This window comes from Rhinolophus sinicus, linkage group LG03, assembly GCF_036562045.2.
Source record: "Rhinolophus sinicus isolate RSC01 linkage group LG03, ASM3656204v1, whole genome shotgun sequence".
NCBI classification, from domain to species: Eukaryota; Metazoa; Chordata; class Mammalia; order Chiroptera; family Rhinolophidae; genus Rhinolophus; species Rhinolophus sinicus.
The window spans coordinates 127,667,824-127,692,737 of record NC_133753.1 but is presented as its reverse complement, the minus strand read 5'-3'; the positions used below and the strand labels follow the sequence as shown (position 1 = coordinate 127,692,737).

The 24,914-nt window shown below is 38.8% G+C and overlaps 1 protein-coding gene across 2 annotated transcripts in view; it reads right to left on the bottom strand.

Annotated features, from left to right (window-relative positions):
• EFNA5 (ephrin A5) overlaps positions 1 to 24,914 on the bottom strand; it is a 269,081-nt gene that overhangs the window by 37,198 nt on the left and 206,969 nt on the right. For both annotated transcript variants that reach the window (XM_019727981.2, XM_019727980.2), the window contains exon 2: positions 8,340 to 8,632. In XM_019727981.2, coding sequence (XP_019583540.1) covers positions 8,340 to 8,632 — 293 coding nt within the window. The remainder of the gene's footprint in view (positions 1 to 8,339; positions 8,633 to 24,914) is intronic.

The window sequence follows — 24,914 nt, the reverse complement described above, 5'->3', positions numbered from 1 at the left end:
AACGCTACACGTTCCCCCAGTCTCGCAATAGCGTTTTAAATTCGCAAAAGGAGCGCAAATAAAAATTATTTGGTTTTTGAACTTCTTATCTGAGTGTCACAGCCTTTGAAAACTTCAAACAATGGGAAGAGTACTTAGGAGTCTTCTGCTTATGACTGATATCATGAATTTCCATAGAGCCCCAATTCAAGAGCTTTTAAGGCTCCCTTTGCGAACTTTAAGAACACTCCTAAAGTCAAAATCTATTAGGCAGTGATGTTTGCTCCAGTTTCCTTTTTCACAGACCTGCCTGGCACTCATTGCTTTGATTCTTTTTAACAGTACCTCACCCTTTAGTCAAGTCATTTAACAGAACATGCATTTCTTTTAAAAATTCTCCCCACATGACCAAATAATATTGATCCAAATGAACAAAATAATAAAGTGTTTTCAAATATCCTGTGTTCCTATCAACTGCCTCCTCCACCTTTAATTTTCCTCAGACTATCTGACATGTGCTGGGTGACGTGTTCATGCCCCAGCTGTGCCTGAGCTGAACATTCTTGTTCAGAAAGTTCACAGGGCACCTGGCTATAAACAACCATTTTCAGAAGACAAACTTACAATTAACACAGAAAAATGTCCTGAAGTCCCTAAATATCCTCTTTCATGTTCTTCATTTAACCTTCATTTAAGAGCCCTTGAAATCCATTCATGCTTTCCTAAAGACGGCAAGGGACAACTTGAAGCAGACGCAATTCTCTAAAACTCATTCTTTAAATGAAAAGGTGCATTCTTGCAGGTTCACTAAAGACCATGGGAAGTACACAAAGGGAATAGAATGACTATTTTCAGACAGAAATCTGATATAATCCCAGACAAACTTCCAGTGTCTGAGGGGAGAAACACTTCTATTGTATGTTCAACATATAACAAAACTTAAAAAAAAAAAAAAAAATCTAAGTAGGTTTTAATGACTAAGATATACTCTGTATCTATATCTGAACAATTACTATTTGATGTTTGTGCCATAAAATTCCTTATCACTACAGAAAATATTAAAATTTGTAAATTTACGAACACGCCCTTCAACTTCCTTCTCAGTTCGTATAAATATGCCTTGCTGAATAACCTGATCTGAGCCTACATACGTAAAAAAAAATAAAACAAAAACCAGGAGGTGAACTAGTAGTTAAACACAGTCCTTCTGAAAAATGTTCGTTATAAACCCTCTGAATCTCAGCAGAAGTATATGCTAGAACATTTAATGCTAAAATAAGACTCCAGTAATCAGAAACATTTTTCAATAACAAAAATAAAATGCACATACAGGTTGAAGCAAATATTGAGTTGTTCATTTTAAGAAAGTACATTGTACTACAGGTCACCTCCCTGCAAGAGTAAAAGACTATGAGAGATGAAACAGATTACCTCCTGCTTTGATAAATGTGCTGTTTTGACACTCTTCTATTTCAATAAGAGCAACAAAAAAAAAAAGGCGGTTGGTGTGAACTGTCAGGACCCAAATAATTCTTAATGTAGATTACTAAAGTAAGCTGTTGAAAAACAGACATCTCAAAGGGAAAGAAGACTTCCTTCGGTTTACATAAACCTGGCATGTAATTCCTTCAGAATATAAGGCATGGACTTAAAATGTGAATCTGTACTAGGCATTTATGATTTTTTTTTTTTTTACTAAACTATCAATCAGGACTATTTAAATTGCTTTAACTTGTCAAAGGATGCAAACACTTTTGGACGTGGATGATTGAAGTTATCTATTTGGTAGCAACTGGTGCTTGAAAAAAATATTTCTTTGTGAGTCCTGGAAATAAGAAAGATTGTGATTTAAAAACAAAAACAACAACTATTACTGTATACCCATTTTACAGATGAAAAAAGTGAGGTTCAGCGAGGTTAAGTTACCTAAATTCACACACAGTTACTGAGAATATAGGAGGATTTGAACTCATGGCTGCATTCACTGCAGTCCATGCATTTTTTTTTAAACCATGTTCTGCTCTCTCCTTTGATGTAATGTACCCCCAGAATACAATAAGAAAACATTGTTAAGAAACTAGGGAACTGCTGCAATTGGCTTCTAAATTGTCTGCTTTTCTCAAACACTAGTATATAAGAAATTTAAAAAATAATAATAATAATTGCTTTATTGTTCTCTTTGGTTTACTATTATGGCATTTGTTCATTCAACAAGAATTTATTGAATACCTCTTCTACATGCTGTTTTCTACTATTTTTTTTGTTAAAAATATACAATTTTAAATCAATATTATGGTTTAGTAGATTTCCCACATTATGGACAGCTTGCCTGATTTTAGAAACACTTCTTTGCGAAACTACACTCTAAGTCCCAAAAAACTCACCTGCAAATAAGTTTTTGGAACATACCCAGTTGGCAAGTGAAGGGCTTTCTTTATGTTAGTAGTCTCTGGATTTACTGAATACTCTTACAACTTTTAAAGAATAGTCAATAATATATTGTACAGCCAAATGATGTCTGAAGCTAATCTTGATCAATTCAATAAGATAGCGCTTAAGAATTTAGGTTACTTACTTTGTCAGTTTTAAAAAGGGTGTAGTGCTTATTAAAATTGCCTCACCGTTAACTTTTAACTAAGGTACATAAAGCAGAGAATTAGCAGTTAACCACCATGCATTCAAGTCGTTGTACTCGTCGTAACGCTACTCGTCGTAACGCTATGGATTTAAGAGTGATGACCATAGTAACAGAATGTCCCCATGATTTTCTTTCTAATTTTGAAAAAAGTATGTATACCAAAAAGACTGCAGCAGAAGTCTTCAGCTCCCTGAAAGTTCTCTTCATTAACGATATGTTCAGGATTTTCACATCAAACAAATGGACTTTTTGAGGTCTGTACTTCTATCATATCAATTTAAAAGAATAATACTAAAAACAACATGTCTGTTGAAGTTCAGTTGCCAATAAGCTTAGAAAGGGTGTGTTCCTTAACCGTCTCCCAGAAACTCCTGGTTTCCATCTGGATGCTGTGACAAGAAACTATCTTTACTCTGAGTATCTTGAAAGAACATTAGCTATACCTTAGATGTAGCAAATGCTCAAGAAATTTTCCGTCTTTTCAGTATCACTTTCAGAAAATGACAGTGTCTTCCTTATTGGAGGTCTCTCATTAAAACTCATTCATTCCTGTATCAAGTGTGGAATCATGATTCAGTCTGCATGCTGAATACTTAGTGGATTTAAAAAGAATTTCTTTGAAAATACAACTTTTTCTGGCTTCTAAAGTCATCATATTAAAAGGATGAACCATCTGGGAAGATACAGTTGAAATTTCTTTTGGAGATGGAAAAGTATCCTTTGGAGAGTTGAAAATGCATTAAGTGTGTTTAAAATGTATCTTGCTACTATCTGATTTGGGTTTCTAGCAGTTTATAAAGTAATATTCTCTAAATAGTAGTGCTAATTGTTCCTAATCTTTGTTTTTAAATTCAATATAAAGTATGTGTTTCCATGTTAAGTATATGATACGCTGGACTCCATCACTTCCTTTTAGTTGCTTACTCACTCAGTTTCCTCTTAGATCAGTCACTTGTCTGTGCAAACCTTTCTCAAGTTACTTAGCTTTTCTGTGCCTCAGTTTTTTCACCTGTGAAATGGGAAATAAAAACAGTACGTAGCACTGTTTTGAAAATTGTTGGGTGCTTAGTATACAGTGCCTGAAAAAGAGTAAGTGCTATATAAACATCACTTCCCATTATTTATTGAACATCTATTATGTGCTAAACAAATAATTACAGGGCACAGAGCAGAAACAGCTATAAACAACCATAAATATATAATGTCTGGAGTGATAAGTGCTTGAGGAAAAATAAAGCAAAATAAAAGTGTAGAGAATGATAGAGGAGGTATCTTTATATAGGGAGGGCAGAATATCCTCTCTGATAAAGACATTTTTTAGTGTAGACTTAAGAAAGTGAGAGCAAAGGACACAGATGCCTGGGACAATAAGAACCCCACGCAGAGAGAAGATGAAATACCAAGGCCCTGATGTCTGGGGTACTGGACAGGTATGAGAATGGGAAGCAGGGTGGGGGTAGTGGGGCTGGAGCAGAGACAAGAGGGCAGAGAGGGTAGGAGATGAAGTCCAAGAGGCCAAGGGTGGGGGAGACAGAGAAGTACCTGCCAAGGAGAACCTTGTTGTCCCGGTTAGAGACTTTGGATTTTTGTTTTGGTGAGACAGGAGGTCACTGGAGGGCTCTGACAGAGCAGTGACTTGAGTAAGAAACACAGAAGCCTGCTGCATTACTGGGGACCACAGATGATGGGGTTTACACAGCGTGGCAGGGGCAGAACTAGTGTAATAATTCTAATACACTTCTCCACTTTGCATGTGCCCTACAGATAGCCCTTTAACTGGCATTTATTGAACACCTACTAAGTAAGGCTTTGGGCTGGGCCATTTTACAGATGTTCTCTCTTACCCTAGTGGTGCAGACCCTTCGGTAAAATAAAGATTAGTATAGTAAAGCTCCAAGATGTGTTTGAAATCATCTATTGCAAACACATTATTTTACAGATGTGGAATTAGAAATCCAGAGACATTGAATGATTTACCCAAGATTGTATAACTAGTGAAGTCAAGAGAAGTGCCTGGGACTCAGGTTTCCTGACTTTACAAAAGAAGACATTCAAAATGAGTGTTTCTACTGACTTGCAAAAATAACTTATTGTGCCCTTATTTAGGTTATTTCCCTTTGCCTCTTCCAATTTAAAAATAACAACAGCAAAACTTCTTTTAAACATGTTCTCATCTGGTTAATATTTATAAGAATCATTTCTAAAATGAGTATTTTTGAAGTTTCTAAAATAACTCTGCTTAGGAAGTCTATATAAATGACTATTGCCATCACCTATTGGCGGGCAGTTCTGCAAATCTATCACTGAAAGAAACACCATGGACTTTCTGTAATTATTTCAGTATGCCAATCACTTACCAAAATAACTCCTGTTGTTGACAAATGGGCTCAGCCTGCCTTAGCAATACTCAGCAATTGTAACAACTTAATATACTGCCTGTTTCCAAGGAAAGGACATAGCATAGAGTCATTGGGGCAAATAAAGAATCTAGAACAGGGAAGAATATTTTATTCCTAAAGTAAATTGGAAACTTCATTTGAGATATCTCCAACTACTGTATTTTCTTAATTTTGTATACCTCATAGAAATTAAGGAGGAAATAAATCTTGTTTAGGATAAAGCAGAACTTGATAACAATTCCCTAATTTGTGTCCTCTCTGAGTCTAAGTGATGAGGTGGATACCCTGGTATGAAATACTCCTCTCCCCTTCTCCCAAATCCAAGTTTGTATATGAATTTTGGTTCTCTACAGTCACCACTAAACTTAACCCTTTCTCTAGCACCCTAGAGCAGGACTGCCAAAAGGCTATAGCTTTCTTTTTTTCTCTCTTGGAAAACCTGGAAGAGATTTTTAAGGCTGTGAAGAGCTGAAACATATCCCTGGCCTAGTAAGAACATTTTGTAAAATTGAACGGTGGGCAGTCACTGTTGTTCCTGAGACCAGCAAAGGAGCTTTCTGTGACATAGTGAGTATGAAAAGAGCCATTTCCCAATCCTTTTGTTCATTCCATGCATATTAGGAGAGAGGAAAATTCAACTGAGGACCAATTCTCCCCTAAGAATCCTTTAGTGTAATTATGACCACAGTATATTAAATGTCTGTAAGACATCCACATTAGCTCTGCTGCTCCTACTCTCAGCAGTGAAAGAAAGAGGAAACCCTTTCGCTACTAAAAAGACAGAGAAGGAGGCTCTTGTGGTTCTAAAACATGGTTAAAAATTCAATTTAACCAACTACAGGCCACTGTGCTTCTTGTAAATGAACATCTCCTCGATGCTAATTTTGTGCTATTTTACCTTTCATTAAAAAGAGGTAATTCAGGTTAAACTCAGCTGAACAGGAAAAAGCTCTTGATATTTTCAAGCATTTTGGAACAATTACTTTGACAGGAATTCTTGACAGTTAAATGGCTCCGTTAAATGAATGTTATAGAAGACACATAATGATTTTTAGTGAAATATTGAATTCAACCACAAATGAGGAAAAACGAGTCACAAGCGCTATGGGTACATCTGAATAATAACAACTCGCTTATGAACCTCAGTGGATTCCATAATTTGTAATAATCATGCAATCAACTAGTTAGCTGGTATGTGCATTTCCCATCTTAGTGCTTGTTGTTCATTTTGGGGTTTTGCTTTCGTTGTTGTTTTTTAATCTGAGCTTTGGAAAATTTAGAAACTGGCAATAATTTCCTCCTACACTGATATAATAGTTTAGAGCTAGGCAATTACAGTGTTTCCCAGAAAATAAGACCTAGCCAGACAACCAGCTCTAATGCATCTTTTGGAGCAAAAATGAATATAAGACCTGGTCTTACTTTACTATAATATAATCTTACATAACATAAGACGAGGTCTTATGTTCACTTTTGCCCCAAAAGACGCGTTAGAGCTGATTGTCTGGCTAGGTCTTATTTTCGGGGAAACACGGTAGTGAGCTGCTGTCCCGCTACTGAAGTCCTCCTCTTTTTCTCATTTGCTGAATGAGATTCTTTCACAATGTAAAAAATCGGCAAAAGGCAAGAGCCTGCAGCCTGAGAACGTGTGAATTCACTGTATGCCAGCGTTTCCTACAACCGTGGGACTCAATATTCCTTTTCTGATTTTATGCATCGAATGTGAGATAGTATCAAGGGTTTTACATGTTTTCTCATGACTAATGACTGAAATATGCACTGAAATAATAAAACTGGTACTGTTCAATTTCCTTTTTAAATTCAATTCCAATATAAGTGAGAGTGCCTTTGTGATGGTGAAATCCAGCTTATTATAAAATTCTGTTTTCTGGAGGAGAGGAGGAGCTGGAAATCCTTGTAGACTTAAAACACGTGGATTAGGGGTGGTGGGGACGGTTGGACTGGAGAAATGAGTCAGAAGAACCGGAATTCTTCTTCACCTTGTTAATCTGGCAAATGGAGGTGAAAGTCGATGCTAAGCATATGAGGTGGTCTCGCTTGGCTCTCCACACAGTGTGCCACTGCACGTCCTGATTCTCCCAAGCAGGTGAGGTACACCCTCCACCACGCTCCCACTGTTCCCTGCTTTTACCTTCATTTGGCAACGGTCTGTTTACACTTTGTCTACTGACATGTCTGCTCCCCACTAGATAGTCACTCCTTGAGGACAGGGATTGTCTTTTCATCTTGTGTCCCCAACATGTATGAGGCATGATAAGCTATTCAATAAATGTACTTTTGAACAAAGACACTTTTACCTCCTTCAGCTGACAGTGAAAATAGGTGGGAAAGGCCAAATAACTTAAAAACTTGATATTTGTTAAAGGAAAGTCCAGATGGACACACAGCAAACTGCCTAAATGAGACATTACCTACAACCTTGCTAACTCAAAGTGCGGTCCATGGACGAGCAGCATCACCCTCACCTGGGAACCTTATAAATACTGAATCTCGGGCCCCACCACAGAGCCCCTGAACCAGGATCTGCATTATAACGAGATCCCCAGGTGCCTTATGCACAGTGAGACTTGCGAAGTGTTTACCTGGAATATATGACTAGTCTGGTACCTGAAGTAGTGATGGTGTACGTGACGAAGAAAACGGAGACCATGGAAATGTGATTAATTCAGAGGTCTGCAGAGAAGGCTTTAGAGCTCTCTCAGGACAGAGTTACTTAATGCTCACAGGTGGGAAACAGTCACACCAGTTCCCTTGGAACCCTTTCTAGATCCTTCTTCATGATCTTTCCTGTTTAAAGACACAGCTGCTCTTAATACTTGTCTTTTCTCTTTGGTGCAAAGAGAGTATTTATCGTCAGCATGCTGACATTTGCAGGAGTTTTGGCTTTCTCCACTGAAAATGTGGATGATTGAAAGGGTATTGCTGACACCTGACTAAGAAATCCAATGACTCTAAGCTATGTAAATTTAATTATTTCCTTTATTTTTCTTTTTTCAGGAATCTCTTTTTCTTTTCCTCAGCTTTGGAGAAGTCCTCGCAATTTTCATTTAAAAGAAATACAAGTCAGCAGTGGTTCACTGAACAGGCTGACACGCAATTTCATAGGGGGAGAGCGCTGTGTCTTTAATCTAATTTGTGCTCTCAATTCCCAGCTTATGTATCTGGGGACCCTGATGTATGCATTTACAAGGAGACATTTGTAATGCAGAGTCCAGCTCACTGCAAGTCTCTGAAACATGGGTAAAAAATTACTCTGGATTCTTGCAGCTGCCCTACAACATGATAAATCTGTATATACTCACAGATGTAGAAATATTCCCGGCCTGGCCTGAATTCAAATCCTAGAGAGAAAGGTGTGAAGAGCTGGAATTTTTCTGAGAACTTCAGCGGTCCATTTGGAGAGTGAGGCCGGTTACATTCCCATCTCTTGAACCCTTTGGAAGTATGGTCGCAGGCACTGTAGCCATCAAAGTTCACCATGTAGAGGACATAACGCTCGGTCTTATCTTCCGGGACCGAGTCCTCATAGTGAGGGCAGAAAACGTCCAGGTAATCATTGATGCAGACGTCGATGTGGTAGTCACCCCTCTGGAATCTGTTGGAAGAAGGAAAAGCTGAGATGACTCATAGAGGAAAGTCTTTCTGTTTGCAATCAGTGGTTGAACCCTTAATAATGCCAGGACTAAAAGATTTATTATAAGTTGTTTCTGCTGCATGCTACTGTGATTTGGGGCATGGTTTGAAAGGTTACTGTTCCAAATCGAAGCCACAACAAGCCATTGTACAGAGGAATTCTATTGAGTTGGTGCAAAATGAATTGCTGCTTTTGCAATTATTGTTAACCTGGTAAAGCACAATTACTTTTGCACCAACCTAATAGTATATGTTTGTTTCAAAATACCCTACAAATGGAACCCTTTACAGTCATTTTAAGTATTAAAGATAATTATGTGTTGTTTTCCTTTCATTCCTCAAATCACACATATTGAAGCAAAGTTGTTGTATTTCTAAAATAGTGTTTCATTCAATAAATGTTTTTGAATAAATGAATAATTAAAGAACAAATAAATGACTGAATCGTTTCGTTATAATTGAGACCATCCTCAATTTTCTATGCAAACTGAGAGAATCAGAGTCATAAAATGGAGAGAATTAAAATCATAAAAGTTAAAAAGAAAAGCCCTAGAACACTTCCACTTTACAGGAAAATAAAAATCTACGGCACACTGACCACATAGTGAGTGACTGAACTAGATTTGTAACGGAGACTTCAGATCCTAATTAAATATTTCCCTTAGTAAATCTGCTCATGTCACAAACTCATTTTAGCCAATCTCTTTTCTTGATGCCCTATCCCTTTCTATAGTAAGAAAACTGAAACCATCTACATCGAATGACACTTCCTCCATTTCTTTTCATTTCATAGGTTGTGTTCTAGGGCTGAACTGATGAGTAATGAAAAGTAACAAGCTAGAGAAAAATAGCAAAAACCAGAGCCACTTCATCCTGAAATAGTAAAATACACACACTCACATGCGCATGAGCGCGTACGCACACAGGCATACGTCACACTGTCTGCTCCAGTCTTATCTTACAAAAGTTTTGCTTATTTGTTTTAACTAATATGCCTTTCCCCGAAGTATTTCTCAGGACCCAGTGACTGGAAACAGGAATTGTTATGCGTACAACTTTCTAAAATCAGGGTGGAAAACCAACAAAACCCCTCTGTTTTTCGCCAGTGAGAAAATTCTTCTCTGAGCTCTTAGAAGGTTCATCATAACATTGTGTTACTGCTGAAATACAACGCCCATAAAGTCATATAATCTTCAAGCCAGACAGTCTCAGCGTGAACACTTCCCAGTGACGGCAAGCTGGTCTTTTCCCATTTTCGGACATCTTTGAATGTTAGAAAGTTTCTCTTCTGTTGAGCATAAATCTGCTTCTGTATGACTTCCAGCCAGTGATCCTAATTCTGCTGCCTGAAGTGACAAAGCACAAATCTAATTCTTCGTCGACCAGGTAGTTCATAAAACATTTACAGATGTCAGTGATGGCTCTCCGTAGCCTCCTTTCTCTAGACTTGAAAATCCTGATTCCTTTGGTTACTGCGGGTATAACTCCCAGGCTCCTCACCATTCTAGTTTCTCAACCCTCATGCCTCCAGTTTCCCAGGGTTCTCCTAAAAATGCAGCATCCAAACGGAGCAAGGACCTTTCACAGGTCATTGTGATCCACGTCCAGCCCAGGAGAAAAACTACCCCCTTCACTCTGGGTGCTAAATAGTCACTGACAAAGCCAAAATTCTTTTCTGAAATACAACACGGTACAAGTGGAAGCACTAACAATGAGTGAGTAGACCCGGATTTAAGGATTCTGCTGCAGGTTGAATGTGAAAATCATAAACCATCCCAAGCCTCAGTTTTCCTCATATTAAATTGGAATCATAATGAGAAGCCGCTTCGCTGACCTCACACGGCTGCTTTGTCTTAGATATGGGAATGTATGAAACATACCATGTCAATGTGAAGCATTGCTATTAGCAGGACATATTAAAGCACATTAAAATGGGTAACAATAAAAAACTAACTTTTAAACAACAGCAATAAGAACATACAACAGAAATAAAACTAATCCTCATTTCCCTTTTTAAAAATCCAACATCATACAAAAATCCTCAAGTCTGCCCTCAAATATCAAATGACCTACAGAAACTCCAGTGGACCCAAGCTTTTGAAAAGCAGCATGCTGATTTATATAAGGGAAATAAGGAAATCAGTTCACTTTTCAGGGAGAGGATCTCAAAAGCTAACCATTTTTAAAAACAAAAAACCCTTGGAAGTATTTATTTCTGTATATTTACAATGATCACGGAGCCAGGTTTACTTTTCCTTCATTACTGGCAGACAACGATTTCTCAAGATGCGAGGAAAGCCTGTGTTGCTTTTAAAAGATTTCTGGACATCAAGGTAACATCACTGCCAAAGTACAAAGAAAAGACACTGCAATGTTCAGATAAAAGGGTGCTGGGCCATGAATCGCCAGCACTCAGAGTAGCCCGACAAGCTCTGGAGGAGAGCCAGACAAGAGCTGCAGCAGCAGGAGATGCCCAGATGCACTTTATATTATTATATTATTATTATAGATTTTAAAGACATTCAAGGGGGATGTTTTTCCTTTACCGAAGTGTCACTCATTTTAGCTTTTACTAACACTTGATGCTGCTTAAAACTGAAAATAAAAATTAAAACCTCCACTGTCAGGACCCATTGTGTTATTGCTGAATTCTACAAATTGTCCTCCTTTTCTGACTCTCCAATTTGGCTTCCCTTTTCCAACTTTCACTCTTGTAAACACTGCTAAAAGTTGAATAAAACAACAAAGCATGAGACTGAAGACCCATTTTCCATTGGGTTGACCATTCTGGTGACATTTTCCTTTGTGTGGGGTGTTAAGTGAATCACTGGGGAACCTATTTTAAAAATGTGATGGCCCAGGAATTAGTATTCTACCCTTCTATTCATAAATAGAACAAAGATGATCATTCAGCATAGAACTAACTTACACTTGTTTCAGATCTTTAATTTACATAAATTAGTTTACTAATGTTAATTTCAAAGGGCCAATATAAACAAAAACAATGATTAGAATTCATAAAAGCCATCTGCATAATGTACGAAGTACCATCCATAAAAAAAGTTGAGGGTTAAATATTCTAATAGTATCCCAAATGAAGCTCTCTGGCTACAAAGTAGCACTGAACCATTCTTTTCCACCCTTCTGTGAAGAAGCACATATGTATGGCTAATATTATTCAGTGCTTATTATGTTACATTTATTATCTCAATTTAATCTCCTTCCCAAATCCCACGAAATAGACATGGTTTGTACACCATTTAAAAACGAGGAAACTGAGATTAAGAAGTCAAGTAATGTTTTCAAGGTTATACAACTACTGTAGTAACAGGTGCAGGCAGATTTTAAATCCAAGCAACCCAAGTTCTGACCTCCTCTGAACTGAAGCTCTTCACTTTTCCACTTCCCTGCGAGACTAGATTGCTAACATCAAGCTCTTAGGTCTACTCTGCATTTACCCAGAAGTATGATATGGTTCTCATTCTTGATGGGGTTTCATTTCATTCTTCACTCACTGGTGCAACAAATATTAGCCACATCCAAGATGTGCTATATTATGGTTTTATATATGTTGTCATATGAAATTCTTATGGTTATAATGAGTTTCATTTGACCAGTGAGTAAGTGACTTTCTGGGAAGTTGTTATCCTCTTAGTTCAATTTTTTTTTCCATAGGAAATAAGTAGCAGAGTTAGGATTTCAACCCAAGTTTTTCTGGGTTCTGAAGCATAGTTTCTTTCCGCTTAATCACAATGGTTCCAAAGCCATTACCAGTTGTAACTCCCCTCCTCCAATTTACACTGATCTTCCAGCAAAGTCTGCTGCAAGGTGGCCCGGCCCTTCTATCTTCCTCACTAGGTTGACACCAAACTCCTAAACTGAAAGCTGAAGGGCACATCAACACTTAGAATAAGCCTCAGATTGTAGGGTTAGCTCCTGAATCACACACATCATTCCAGTCTTTCATAGAATAAAGGTTTCACATGAAGAGATCCTTTTTTTCATCCGCTTTATGAGCTTTAGCTCATACTAAAAGAGCTAAAGATCAAATTCACATCTAAGAATGATTTCACATGCCAATATTTACAAATGTCATGGGTAGCAAGACCACTGTTTTAACATATTTGTAAATTTCTTAGAAGTGTTCTTACAAATGTGTCCTCTTTACTCCTAGCCTTAATCTCATCCATTCCATCTGTGGATCTCTACCTCTCTGAAATCATTGTATCTGTTGAACATTTTACCAATAAGCCAGCAACAATAACAATACAATCTCTACTAAATTATCACAGTGGTTTATAATGTAAAAGCATGCATAGTTACCACACTTAAAAAAGTGACTGTGTTGGAGTAAAATGATTATTGCCCTGACTGTGTTCTCACAATACAAAAGTCTCAAGTGCCAGGAAACAACTCATATGCATAGAATGATGTTTTGTTCTCCCCTAGGTTCGTGTACTCAGGTCAGTGTTCCATATTGCATATAATAGTATACATACTCTGTTATAGCAAGAATACACGGTACACATTTATCAAAATTTGGCAGAAGACTGGTTGAGGATGTCATACATATTATGAAAGGGTCATTTTAGTTAATTAAGAAGAATAAAATTCAGCATGGAAACTAGTTCCTTATAATCAACTCAATTACCAAAAATGAATTATGTACTTTATGATAGTTCTTGATGACCCAGAGGCTGCCTGGAGGATTACGGGGAAAATAAACACACACACACACACACACACACACACACATTGGTGCTACTGATAGTAAAAATAACAATCAAAGTTGGATTTGAGCTAGAAAGTCTATATGTAGACATGTGTGTTTGTTTTCAGTTTGTTACCTGATGCCATTCCACAACTAAACATAATTTCAATTGTTCATTTAAAACTATTATTAATCTCTCTCTCCTTCTTTAACCTGTCTGGAGAAAGCGAATAATGACTTCAGTCTCGGAGTTCAAATGAAATAAATAGAGGTGAGGTAACAGGTGACAATCTATCTTTCCATATAGTTATTAACAATGTACCCCTCAAGATTCTACTAAGACAGGGACCGAAACATTATTTCATGACCATAGTTAACCTGAATAAGGACTTTGCTCCTCCTAACTATTTTGTTTTCAAACTTAGGTCCGTCCACTGGGGACATCTAGTACTTGAGTACTCCAGCCCTTTACTCCAAGTGGAAATTCTCAACTTACTCTGTCTTTGATTCCTCTTTGCTATGGCACATAGACATCACCTGGCTTTCTTCCTGAGTGGATGGTTTTCTGTGTCATTGACCTTACCTCCTCCCCTACATCACGTGCTCTTGTGTTGTGGCCACGGACAAATGAGGAGGCCAAGTCCAAAAAAGACGCAGGTGATACCTTGGGTTTCAGGCTGTGGAGGAACAGCATCAGATCACCCTTCTCTCAACTCCTCTTTGGCCACTTTCCCCTGCAGTGTCCTTCCCCTCATGCCATCCTCATTTGCTAAAGCCAAAATGCATTTTATTTTAGTAGCTGGAAAAGGAAGGGGATGGTGCATATTTAAAACATTCTAAATTGGCCTTTAGCATATGTTGCTGGCACAGCAGAGTGCCTGCTTCCAGGGAAATATGTACTGAGGTATTTTATCAAGCAGCTCCTGAGTGAAGTTTCTTCACGCCATAAATATAGAAACCGCATTCCCGAACGGAGGCACAGGGGTTGTGAGAGGTTAGGAAGCTGGGAGACACTTTATCCCCCTTTCATGTAATGTTTTAAAGGATTCAATAATGTTATTTCTCATGAACTAGATAGTTGATTATTACATTTTAAATGTATTTTAATCTGTCAAAGAGGTGATTGTTTTAATATTCCTATTTGACCAGTACAATGTCACTTCTTTAATTACAAGGCAACTTAATATATTACATTCTGAAATTGAAATGTAAAAGGAAATGATTTATGGTCAAAGATTAAGCAAATTTATCAGCTCGGGGTTCCTCCCAAATTTTAAACTAAATCTAGAGCGAATATATCTTGGCAGCACTGTCTTTTAATTCTACTATTATTGATTTAAAGGCTAATTTCAGAATAAGATGTCTCTTTTTAAACAGAAGAATTTCTCATTTGTCCTGGAGGATCTAACAGGCCCTGCAATAGACATGGGATTTGGTTTATAAATATGTTTTGTGAGGAGATGGGCAGGACGGCAGTCTCTGTTACATAACACATCCCTTCTTGTCTCCTTCTGTTACTCCTTTCAGCACAGAATGCAAGCCTTATGGCTTTCTTGTCCTAAATCTGAAGATGTGTTTTGTTGTTGTTGTTGTTGTTTTCCCGCAGCAGTTAAAACATGTAATATAAAGCAAATCAAACGGGGGGGCTAAATAATAATATTAGGTTGGTGCAAAAGTAATTGCGGTGTTTGCAATTGTTTTTAACCTTTAAACAGCAATTACTTTTGCACCAACCAAATAGCATCACTCGGGGCTGAAGAAAGATCTGTTTTACTGATTTTGGATATGTCCTTTCTCTCATGGGCTGAAACATGCCTCTTTTTCACATATATTGGTAATTGACCTTTATTTTTGGCTCTGATATAGTCAGTCCTGGATGCTTTTACTGTTACCAGGCCAGTAGTTATGGCTGAATGAGGTATATAATACACAACGACTGAAACACATCATTTCAGGAAATCTAATCCAGCTCTTCCAGGCTCTAGAACACACCAATCATAACTAAAATTCCCACCGAAGTGAAGATTTACAAGTTGGGGGAAAAAGATAAATAAATAAATAAATAAAACTACTCAAGGATAAATTTCAGAGATGTTTCCTATACTTACTCTTTTGCAGTTGAAATGCTGTATGCTACAACACATACATTTTCAGCCAATGAAGCACAAGATACTGACAAAATATTTAGAACTCAGAGTTGGTGCTGTATTTATCCATTGATGAAAATTCCAGTAAAGTTCTTACACATGCGTGTTTTGGTAATTATAAATTCTGTAGTATGAGAGGTCTGTTTTCAATTCAATAATAGTTGGCCATGGAAATAAGACATAATTTACTTGGCCAGATGTTTAGAATTCATTAGTTGTTTAGTATACTAACCTGCCCTTTTTTTTTCCGTGCGCACATGCGCAAATGTACTTAAGCAAGTGATTTTAAAACCCCACATTTAATACTAATTATTCATATCAAATAGATGGATAAAATGCTCAAATAGTTTTCACTTGTTGCTTTTCTAGTACAAGTCACATCAGTCTGAATGCCTTTTTAAAACTGGGAAATCCCAAGAGTAATACCTGTTTCAAACACAGGGCCCACAAAATTTTTCTCCTCCAGTGTTTTAACTCATTTGGAGTTTGTTTTATTAGCTTGACTGAGGAGCTCCAAAAGGAAATAAAGCATTAAATTGGCAGAGCCTAAACAAGACTTTCCTTCAAGAAGGGACTGGGAGCTTTGGGTGACAGTCTAATTGCTTCAAAGCCCCCTCAGAGGCCTTGGGCATGGAGTAGGAATGTGTCAACAACAGCCCAAGGCAGCCAAAGAATTAACCAGGCAGAGTTCTGCAGACCCCACAATCACAGATCACTTCAAACGGTTTTCAGACAGGGATTAAAATAAAATAATGAATTATCGTCAGGCAATCAGTTAGTATATGTCCCAACAGAGGTTACTTCCACAATGCAAAACAAGCTTTTTCTCAACTCCTGCTGGCTAGGAGCTTCCTGACAAAGCTGCCCTTATTGCCTTATGTTATCCAGAGTTTTCCATCATGTCAAGTGGACAGAACAGAGCACCGCCACTTACACACAGATCCAAAAGCAGATGCAGAAAAATCATTGAACAGGTTATCCAGCCACTGTCCTAGGAGAAAAGGATTAAACAAACTGATTCTGTTCAGGGGATGAGGGAGTCAATCAAACAAATAAGCCACCTGCCAAACTGCTTACACACAGGTAACCCTTTTGTATCCTTTTGGGATGGAGTTACTCAGTGGAATTTCAGGCTATTTCTAATTTCAATAATAAAAACACAACCAAAGCATTCTAACAAATGTCCTTTCTTTTAACCAATTTGAATAATGATTGAATAGTTCTTATGTATGCTAACAGTGAAATAAATATCTGTATTATGGCTTGATGATAACGTATTGGAATCATTACCAACTAAGTCTGAAATTTGGTCCTGACATTTCAAAAATCAGGGCGAGGTATTTGAGACCTGTGCCACATGGAACTAATCTCTATTAATCTATTGTTAAACAAACAAAAAACAAACTGGAAGAAAGGGAATAAATGTTTCATTGCTTTCTTTCATTTGATCTTCATAAGACAAGGGGACACATATTTGGTAATGATAGGGCACAATAATGTTTCATACAAAGTTTTAGGATGTAAAGCAGACGTTGTTGCTCTTTCTGTGTAAATTGGCATATAAGAAGTAGTTACCTTTATTTGATTTGTGAGAACACTGTGAACAGCTGGATACAAATCTGAGACACAGAAAGAGGCTAAGGTGAGAGAGAAATACCCTAGAGTCATGAAAAATCAGGTGGTGGGTATAGTCCAAAAGTATTGAATTTGTTCAAGGTAAATTCACTGATTTCAAAGAATGGGGCTGCACTGAAAGCAAATCACTGGAATTATTTTTATAATATTTTTGTGCAGACCTCTTTTTATCACTATAGTACAGAGCTCCTTGGAAACAGTGCTGGTGTGTTTACGCATCTCGGTATCCCCAAAACTTAGCACAGTGTCTGCACATAGTAGTGACTTGGTAGATGTTTAAAGGAGGGAAACTGCAGCTGGAGGATATAAGAAACAATGCTTAAAAACAGGAAAACTGTGTAAAGTACCCAAGAATCTCCTGTGTTTTGGGTCCCATGTCAAATTTAGAGAAGAGCTAAATCATATTATAAACAAAGGTCAAGATCAGGAAACAAAATAATGGCCGACTGCAAAAAGGAAAATGATAATCAGGACTGTTGTTCAAGCAATGCCAGAAAATTATGCCCAGCCGAGTAGACAACTTAAGCACCTTAAGGCAGAATGAAAGTTTCTCTCTTGTCATTAAGTCCTCTATTCAATTACCATTTATCGGGGTAATTAAACACTGGAAAGTGATGCCAGGCTAATTGTTAGATTATGATAATTACATGTCTTTGCTATGCTACAGCTGATCAAAATAAGATGTGGTCCCGTGCACTTAGCTAAAGCTGCTGTGTAATCGTCAGACTTTCGTGGAGCGCTAGGCCATTTATTACTAATTCATTACAAATCAGGCGGAGAAGCTTATTATTTGTAATGCTTCACCCCCCCCCGCCCCCCACCCCCCCCCACCCCAGTCTCCTGGAACAAGACTTCCAAAAGGTTAAGCACAAACTGCTGCCTCTCATTGGCCCGTTTCCATCCCAATTACACAGCTGAGCAGCATTAGGTGCCTCTATTTGAGAGGGTTCATCAGACTGCTTCACAAAATCCTGCAACCGCCTATCCTAGTGGCAGGAACATCCACGGCTCCCTTTCAGCCTCTGCCAACCACTGTTCTGCTCTGAGCTGTGTCCCAGCAACCACGAGTTGGCAATCCAGAGGGTCTTTGCTTCTGAGGCTCCCTTGTGCTCAGGTCAGGCCTAGACCAGGCTGGGATATGGCCAGGCTGTGCTCTAGTTGGCAGGAAGCACGGGGCGTACAGACGGGGCCCCTCCTACCAGGATATCCAGTCTCTGTTCCTCAACCTAGGGTCAGGAGAGAAATGCAACTTTCTCAGGAACCGACCGGAGTCTTCTCAACGTTACCAAATAGTGACTCAGATCTTTCTAGAGAAAGACTAGAACTAAGCCATTGTTCGGAGGCCCTTCTGGGAGTTAAAAATCTCTCCTTCCATCCCTCGACTAGCTATTCCAGGTCACTGTGGGAAGACGGCAAGGCAAACAGGAATTTGAGATTCTTCATTTGTCTTTATCCTGAGCCTTCTCACGCTCTCCCCTGAAGCCATCATCAGAATGTGTTCACACGGGACTTTGCTAAGTAGAGGAAGCACCGAGCTTGCATCAGCTTAAAAGTTTAGCAACTGCTACAAAGGTCGTGTTGTGGTATGGTTCTACTTTAGGTTTATTTTTTCCTATTACTTGGGCAGTATTAGAGACTGAATGTTTGTGTCCCTAGTTCCCAAATTCATATGCTGAAGTTCCAGTCCCCAGTGTGACTATATTTGGAGACAGGTAAAGTGAAATGAGGTCATAAAGGGTGGGGCCTTGATGCAATGCGATTAGTGTCCTTCTAAGAAGAGACAAAGAGAGCCCCTCTCTTCTTTCCCTTCAGTGCTTCTGCAAGCCAGGAAGAGAACTTCTACCAGAAACCGACTCTGGGGAACTCTGATCTGGAACTTCTAACTCTAGAACTATGAGATAATTAATTTATATCATTTAAGCCACCAAGCCCATGGTATTTTGTTATGGCAGCCTGAGCAGGCTAATTCAGACAGTGTAAAATGTAATTAATGGTCGAGTTGGGGGTGGCGTGGTACTGAATTACATCACTGCCAGGGACATCAGAGATATAAAGAATCAATGAAAAACAACTAGGTGATGATGGCCTGGAAGGAAGGAAATGAGGGGGAGGGATGAGAGCTGTTAAGCCAATGCTGGTACCCCCAATATCCTGCACGTAGGAGACAATATCCATCTGCTCTTCTGAGCAGATGGCTGGTCTCAGGGGAAAAGGCACATTATTTTCCTAAGTAAGGATAGTTTCACCTCTGAAATTAACTTATGGCACCACAAAAATGACTGTATTATCACCCAGTAACTGTGTTATCTCACTGTTTCAGCAAGGCTTTCGCCCACAGATAGAATGAAGGGTGTTACAGACAAGTCACATACTCCATTTTACCCTTCCTTGACCCTGGAAATTAAAACAGAATATGCTACCACCTTTCAAAAATCATATTAAGTGCATTCTGGGGACAAGACAAACCATGAGGTACCCTGTTAACACCAGAACACATAAAACTGTCATTTATGCACACATTTACGGGTAGCCTGTGGTTTAAAACTAGGGAGCTGGGGAACAAAGGTACTTCGGTTCATCACATAAAAATGGTTTTGCAGTACTTAGTATTATCATTTCCTCCCCATACTCATTAAAAGAATATCCATTCATTCAGCTGGATTCTCTATTTACTTTTATGGCCTAGACCACAGAAAGATATATGCAAGAATAATGCAATCATAAAAAATAAGAAACTAATTGCTCTAACCCAAGGAAACATAAGGAAGAGAAAGAAATAAACAATTCACCATTTATTTTTTAGAAATAAATCTCAGCACTTTAGGGGATTCTAAAGTGCTGTAATATCTCCACCTACTTCAATGCTTGTCTACGTCAATGACAGAGACCAGAGTTGCTGTTTACCCTTTCCCCTTTCATTTTAATAAGCTCTACTTTCTAAATGTCCATCTTGGAAAAGAACTCGAGTTTAGAGCAAATGCACATGACCCTCCCCTTGAACTTTCAGAATGTTTGGTCCCGCTACAAGCACTGAGTGAGCCCCTTGTGGGGACTGGGAGCTTTCAGAGGGATGCTTAGTGCCAAGACACAAAGACAATGAAACAGAGGGTGATAATGGGCACACGGGGTGACAACTCAGCACCCTGGGCCTTGAGGACAGGGTCACAACTGGCTTTCTTCTGCGCTCAGAAGTATAAGCCCAAATCCCAAAGTTTCTTTCACATGCAACATTAACATTTTATTGCTGTTCAAATGGTTCAAGTCCGAGAGAGAGAGAGAGAGAGAGAGAGAGAGAGAGAGAGAGAGAGACAGAGAGAGAGACAGAGACAGAGAGAGACAGAGAGAGAGAGACAGAGACAGAGAGAGAGAGAGAGAGACAGAGAGACAGAGACAGAGAGAGACAGAGAAAGAGACACAGAGAGAGAGACAGAGAGAGAGACAGAGAGACAGAGAGAGACAGAGAGAGAGAGAGAGAGAGAGAGAGAGAGAGAGAGAGGAAATGTGAGCTACTGTGGAGTTACAAACTCAAATGTTGATGAGCTGGGTCAAAAACAACAAAGGCATGAATGAAACCTAGGGGAGTCATTAAACAAGCCTGGGTCTTAGCACAGCATCTGTATCCAGTATGAGGAGAACCGTGACACCGTCTCATTGATCGATTTATTTACAGAAAAGGGCAATTTCATTGATTGATGTTTTCATTCAACATCTGGGTATCTACTCTGTGCACGTTAAATATTTAAATAAAATCATAACCCATTTTGTATATTAAAACAAACTTAGATTTTTTTTTTTTTCCATTCCACATGTATACGTTTCAACCCTATCTCTGGAGGCAAACATGTAGGCAAAAGGGGAATTCTCTTTGGTACACTCGCAGATTTTCTGTCTCAGAACACCCCTTAGCTGAGAAAAGATTCACAGCAGCAAGACACACCCAAGGATGTTTTAATGAATCTAGTTATTAATTGAAAAGCACAAGTCTTGGGGCGGCCAGATGGCTCAGTTGCTTAGAGCTCGAGCTCCGAACAACAGGGTTGCCGATTCGATTCCCACATGGGCCAGTGAGCTGCACCCTCCACAACTAGACTGAAGACGAGCTGCTGCTGAGCTTCTGGAGGGGAGGCCAGATGGCTCAGTTGGTGAGAAAGCGAGCTCTCAGCAACAAGGTTGCCAGCTCAATTCCTGCATGGGATGGTGCGCTGCTTCCCCTGCAACTAAACGGTGACTGGACTTGGAGCTGAGCTGCGCCCTCCACAACTAGATTGAAGGACAACGACTTGGAGCTGATGCGCCCTGGAGAAACACATTGTTCCCTAGTACTCCCCAATAAAATGTATTTAAAAAAAAGAAAGAAAAGCCAAGTCTTGGTCACTAAAGATGCTGGTTACTATGGTTTTATGATGACCAGAGAAAGTAACATGACATGCGCCATCCAAGTGGGCAGATTAGATGCTCCATCTATGCTGCTAATAAAGAGCGTATCCACTGTCGGTGTCGTTAAGCTGCCGGGAGCATGCACTAATTTGCAGAGGCTATTGGACGGAAGGGAGACGGTGTCCTAGCTGCAGAAATGCCTTTTCCCTCTGCCCATGCTAACAGTAAAGCTGAGCTGGAGTTTACTATGTGACTGGGTGTCCTGTGAAGCTTACACACTCACCCCAACTTAGGGTTTTGAATCCTAAGAAGTTACAAACTGTTCTAACCCACTGGAGGATATGGACTGACGATTGGGAACTATGGGAAGTGTTTTTTGTTTTATTTTAAATATGCATTTCCGGCATAAAAGCTGAAGGAATAAACTTACATATGCATAGCAGCATTTCCTGGTAGACAAATAAATGTAGGGTTTTGTTTTTTAAACTGGGTGGTGGCTTCAAGATGAATTAATATCTCTAAAGATATGAGAGATGTTTGGAACTATATGGAAACATGAAATACTGCTCTTCTCTGGTAGACAATTAGGACATTTAAAAATTCGTATCACATGAGAGAAAAATGTTGGTTCTAATGACTAGAAAAATTTATAGGGGAACTCAAAATTAAGACACATCACTTTTGTTTTACTTAATAGTAAATTGCAACCCAGCATCCCCAAGCACTCACTGAATTCAAAAAGGAATTCTCAGTATATTTGTAATTATGCATTTATGTACACTACTGAATCTATGAATTCCTCTCACATAAACTTTCTATAATTAGTTTTGACACAGCAACCACCACAATTAAGTTATTAGAGCTGAGAGGGACAAAATCCTAACTCACCACTGCTTAAAAACATCAGGTTTTTTAACCTTTATAGTCCTAGACATTACTTACGTTTACTCGTCTTAACCTACAGTTATTGTAAATTTCTTAATGCACATAGCGTGCGTGACGTAGGCTTATCAAGAGATAGCCTCTCGTTTCCCCTTGGCACTTGGTATACTCAGTAATAATTTCACACGCACCCTACTTCTGCATCAAGACTACAGAGAGACATACTAGGGGAAGGAACTTTGAGACACCATCTCATCCAGCTGTTTCCTTTCAGGACTGTTAATTATCTAGACTCTTTTTAAAAAAAACAACCTCGAGGGAGAATTTGAGTCTTAAATAGTAGCTCTTCTCAGGACCTGTAGATGTCATTCAAAATTCAATGCATAAAGAAATTCTCTATTCAGGAACATCCAGCTTTTCAGTGTTGTTCAGAGCATTTCCATCACCCCCGCCTTATAACAAGGTTTGAGAGAAAAATAGAGGAAATTTAGCTCATGTTTTCCTAGGAAAGTCGAGCTGATTGTATTATCAACTGTCTACTGCATTAGCAATTTCCAACTGAATTACAAACTGTTTCGCGGCATTATATTGCTATTGTTCAATACCATTTTCATTGCCCTAATGAAACAAAGCTATATAATATAACCATAAAGTACTGATTACAGTTAACCATAATGAAAGAGAGCGAAGGAAAGACCTAGTTTTAAAATATGCAAAGATAAGAAACGCTGATACTCAGCGGACATCTTTTTAAAACTCTTTTTGGCTTTCTGGATTGAGATCTAAACAACAGTGGCAAATTAATTCTTCTTTCTCTTCCAACAATACAGATGGCATTTCCCATAGGATAGAATTTCTACAAGATTTCCCAAAGAGCAAAAGTTGTCCAGGTGCTAAAAAAAATATGTAACAATGTGTATTTTACTCTTATTGTAAAAAGTGCCTACTTTAACCAGAGTATTCCCTAATATCATAGATGAGAATATGTAAATTTTTCTCCCGGGTGCAGGTTTCTCCCTGTTTATGGGTGAGCTCTTTCAGGGAGTGCTATTATAAAACCACTAGGGTATTTCTTATTGGCCCATATTAAATCAACCAGCAACACAAATGTTCAGGTTGCTGTGCTGGGCTGAAGGCTGCCCAAGTTAGATGGCAAATCCATGGCTGAGATTTCTGCCCTTTAGCAAAGGCTGTGAAGGTTACTTGGCAGCCCTTTATACACCCAGCAGACAGAAGCGGAAAACAAAGAGTTGGATGAACGAGCAGAAGTGACAGAGAAAATTCTTGGGTCTTGCAAATTATAACATGGCTAGAAGCTGTAGTGCCGGACAGTAGCTAACCCCTGAATTTGTGCCAGAGCTACCATACACCTCCCTCCCCCCAAAACAACCCTCAGAGTATAATTGGTATGGTTGACCCTTAAACTATCTGGGAGTTAGGAGCACCAACCCTCCACACAGTTAAAAATCCACGTATAACTTTTGACTCCCCAAAAACTTTACAGTCAGCCCTTTGCATCTGTGGATTCAACCAACTGCAGATCGAAAACACTATTTTTGATCTGAAGTGGGGAGACCACAGATATGAAAGGCCAATTGTATTTATTGAAAAAAATCTACATGTAAGTGGACCTGGGCAGTTTAAACCCATGTTGCTCAAGGGTCAGCTGTATACTGGGAAACAGCACACTGCTATCACTCCCGAAGAATTCCTTGAACTGAGATGGTGATGGTTAATGAAATAGCTGTGTGGTGCTGGAGTAGCAGATGTGATCTGTGGCTGCCCAGGTCCCAGACCCAGACATTTTACATCTGACAAATCCTTCCTGTCATTTCCTTAGTGGACATGGTGTCAATGTAAAGAACATTGGAAATGCCTGAGTGACAGGATCAGAGACTAATTCCTCCAAGACAAACTCTGATCATGGGACAAACCATCCTCTGAAGATCTGTGTTTGTATTTCTATGAGCAATACCGATAATAGTGTCTGTCATCCGTGTGGACACAACACGCTGAGTTCTACATACTGTATTTGACACATTGATCTGGTTTCGGAGGTTCAGGAGAGTCACCTCAAAGCTCATTGCATTTTCTAGTTTTTGCACCCCTGAAAAAAGGTGAAAAATAAATTCAGGGTGGTACATGTTAAACCTCTTTCAATAATGTGTATTGCCTGAAAGATAAAAGAGAACATGCATTTCTCGTTCCCTATTAGAGCGCTAATTTATGCAGGTTCATTTGCCTTTTGCGTCTATTGATTGGCTTCTTGTTGTCTCATCTCCTGCTCAACTCCATTAGAATCTTTGCTGACTTAACAATAATGCAAAGCCAGACAAAATTTGTACAGATTTTTATGTGCTTTTGCATCTCCAGACTATTTTAAAGTTTGCATAAGCCAGACATTGTAAGTAGAAATTATGGGTGACGTGAAAAAGTATTTCACTTCATCAGAACCAAATTTTCAGGGAAGATGAGAATACTTAATAGTTGAA